The sequence below is a fragment of the Notothenia coriiceps genome, unplaced genomic scaffold (assembly GCF_000735185.1).
Source record: "Notothenia coriiceps isolate Sejong01 unplaced genomic scaffold, NC01 NC01_scaffold00014042, whole genome shotgun sequence".
NCBI lineage: Eukaryota > Metazoa > Chordata > Actinopteri > Perciformes > Nototheniidae > Notothenia > Notothenia coriiceps.
In genome coordinates, this window is record NW_011346743.1 from 1 (window position 1) to 3,375 (window position 3,375).

Consider the following 3,375-nt stretch of genomic DNA (forward strand, 5'->3'; position numbering starts at 1 on the left):
AGCCTCAGTTCATTTCATAATAGTCCAGATTACATTGCAGGCAAACATTAAACATTTTAAACACCTGTAGTCTAGGAGTGAAATACTGGGGAGCTACTTTATCAGTCTTCCACTTAGTCAGCTCAACAAAGGTGTAACACGTTGATATAGCATTCGTGTTTTATATTCGCAAGACTTTGTGAGAAACTATGTGTCTATACATAATGGCTCATAATTTGATTAGGCTACATGCCGGGCTTCTGTAAAACAAATGCATCCCATGTTGTGAGAGGATATAAACCCATTGGTATGACAGGACTCTGCTGCCATCATGTGGCATACGTAATAAACCTTGTATCAGCCGGGTGTAAATCTGATTATCTTCATATCGTACTCACTGAGAGCTGCAGAGTTTCTGCCAGGCTTCATGATATTTCACAGGCTCATCTTGCTGAGTGGCAGCCTCCAGGTCAGCAGAGTCTATGTACTGTCAGAATGAAAATACAAATGACAAAAAGCATCATTTGCAAGGGGACAAGTCAACATCATGGCCAACAGGCTGAATACTGTGAGCACACGCTAGGCATTTAGCTACTTTCTAAAGAGACACCATTCAACATAAAATGCACAGCATTGTTGCAAAAGTGAAATATACAAAACATACAAAATGTGAGACGTTTCGATACCTTGACTTCTAGTTTGTGATTCACAGCGAGGGCAGAGTGCTCCAAGGCCTTGATAACGGACGTGTAGGAGTCAGCTAATTTAGTGTATTTCCCCACCAGAGCTATGGAGACTGGCTCCAGGAGACGGGCAGTTCTGCCAAAATAGGAAAATTGTTCACAGTACCGAACGAGTGGATCATTTATTTACTTTACAGACTCAAAAACACAATGTCTTTTTTAGAACCCCGGGCAAAATTAAAGTTGTATGAAGAACCAACGTCCTCACCTGTCAGCCATCTCCTTCCACTTTGTGAGCATCTTCCTGGGCCTCATCTCGATGGGGAGACTCAGCCTCTGACAGAAGTAGCTCACCACTCCTTGGTCCTCCAGCAGCAGCGGCACTTTGTAGAGCGAGGAGACGTCATGGACACAGATCACCTGGAAACAATGACACAACTTGTGTTAGAAAATACAATACCACACCTTCAGATGAATTGGATTGGTTCAGAACTAATGTAAGCAGCTTGGGTTTCACATCGACGCACGTTCTGAAGTCCTTTACCTGCGAGGGCTCCACATGACAGAACATGGAGATCTTCTCCTTGACAGACGTTTCTAGGGGTGTTGAACAGCGGCACATAATCTGAAACAAATCAATGCATTTTTATTATAATGTAAAAAAAATAATGGTATGGCCCTCAAAGGTTCCAATATAAAAACACACTTGTAAATGTGATGTCTGATATGATTTAGATTGCTGTGAGATGAGTATGTAATTATTGGATATAGATTTCTCCACACAGGGAAAGTGGGCGCCTGCTCTGTTGTATATGGGGTGCAGTGGGGGTGCCAAATTAAAAAAACATATTTTAAACCGACTCACTAAATCTGGAGACAAGCCCAGGCCTCTGAGCTCTCGGACACTGTTCTGGGTCGGTTTGGTTTTCTGCTCTCCTGTGGTATTGGGCTGAGGACACAAAAGCAAACTCAGCTCGAATGTTTGCACGAATGTGTGACAAACAACGAGATCGGACACATGCGTTCGCCGGTGTGCAGTACCTGTGGTATCAAGCTGACGTGGATGTTGCAGAAGTTCTCCCTCTTCACTTTGAACTGGAACTGTCTGAAGGCCTCGATGAAGGGCATACTCTCGATGTCCCCCACCGTGCCTCCCAGCTGTAAAACACAGAAACACCTGCTCAGCGCAAAGAACTGCATGCACCAACACACAGGTGTTCCTCAGCATCTCGCATAACCAACACACCCTGGAGAGTACAAAATGAAAACCGCTGTACTGAGCACATTCAACTGTCAAACAGGCTTTGATTCATGCCATGAGGAAAGAACTGTTGGAGACAGGGGAATAATTCTGCTTTGTTTATGAAGAGTTGAGTAGTTTCAGCGGCACATGTACCAAAGATGATATACTTTTGCAGTACATGTTTTTAAACAAACTTTTTAATGAATAACACCATGTTTTACTATTTAGTACACCATTTCCCATTGCCGATAAAGGCTGGGCAAACAGAAGTAAAGTTTGACACTCTCCTCAACAAATCAATTTCTAAACCCCTTGGTTTTTCAGTGAAAATAAAGCTTGTTTTTCTGCTTCACTGGCAGATCGATTTGTGTGAATTCAGCGATTTTCTCTGTTTGCTGAATGGTACCAATATGTTCCAGTGCTTTGGCCAACATGCTTGGTTTCCTTTCTGATATTAAATCTTTATTTCCCTTAAATACCACTATTAAAAAAAGGTAACAAATAATTGCGTGTGGCCCGTGAAATGTTGAAGTATAACACTGTTGACTTTATATGCAATTTCCAGTTTGTCAATTTATAAAATGTTCACTTCACCAAAACAGAGAAAATGACCTACAAGACCAACGTACCTCAATGACACAAACTTGTGGCTCCACTCCGTCATCATCGACTGAGATCTTGGCCTGCTTCATCACCCACTCCTGGATGGCATCCGTGATGTGGGGTACCACTGGAGAGAGATTTATAGAAAATGAATCATTTAAAACCAATCACCACTGCTTATTGGACAAGCTTGTGAAGAATGTAGCTCTTGGCAGATTATCCGTTCTCTAAACACACATACAGGTGAGAATGCAGAGTTTCACAACAGTCAGAGGAAGCGTTTCTTTTTTTTGGAGAATGTGCGATAAGGAAAATCGATAAGGTTTTAACGGTACTACTACTTTTATCGATACCGCTTATCGGTCCAGTCTTTTAACGGTACTTTTGGAGACATAACTATATGCTGTATGTCAGGTGTAGGTACCAGATGTGCACTGCCTACCAGATCAGCACTAATGACGTCACGCATTGGCTGTACAGCAAACCAAGAGGACATTTTACACGGCCAAATTCCGCAAAGAATATTAAAAAATAATATACGGATGGAAATGAGCTCAAAACTAAAATCCGGCAGATTTAAACTTGAAGCATTATTTGTCTAAAGTGTTCATTAATGTGCATTGTCCCTATTCAAATAAACGATTAAATGAAAATAAACAAATTGTGAACAAAACGAGCATTGCTTTTTATTAGGGGTGCACCGAATGGGAAATCCTTGGCCGAAACCGATACCGAAAATAGGAAACAGTTGGCCGAAAAACGAATGCCGAAAATGATTAATAGAAATATATATATATATATATTAGGGCCGGGACTTTAACGCGTTAATTAAGATTAATTAATTACACAAAAATTAACGCATTTTAA

At 41.2% G+C, this 3,375-nt stretch overlaps 1 protein-coding gene across 1 annotated transcript; it reads right to left on the reverse strand.

Annotated features, from left to right (window-relative positions):
• Nucleotides 1-373: 373 nt before the first annotated feature.
• LOC104948296 (CTP synthase 1-like) lies at nt 374-2,630 on the reverse strand. The gene is made up of 7 exons (XM_010774494.1): nt 2,535-2,630; nt 1,704-1,820; nt 1,528-1,611; nt 1,207-1,287; nt 931-1,082; nt 666-798; nt 374-466 (listed from the first exon to the last, which is right to left on the reverse strand). Exons 1-7 carry the CDS (start codon nt 2,595-2,597, stop codon nt 374-376), a joined length of 723 nt encoding a protein of 240 aa, XP_010772796.1. The 5' UTR covers nt 2,598-2,630.
• Nucleotides 2,631-3,375: the final 745 nt, after the last annotated feature.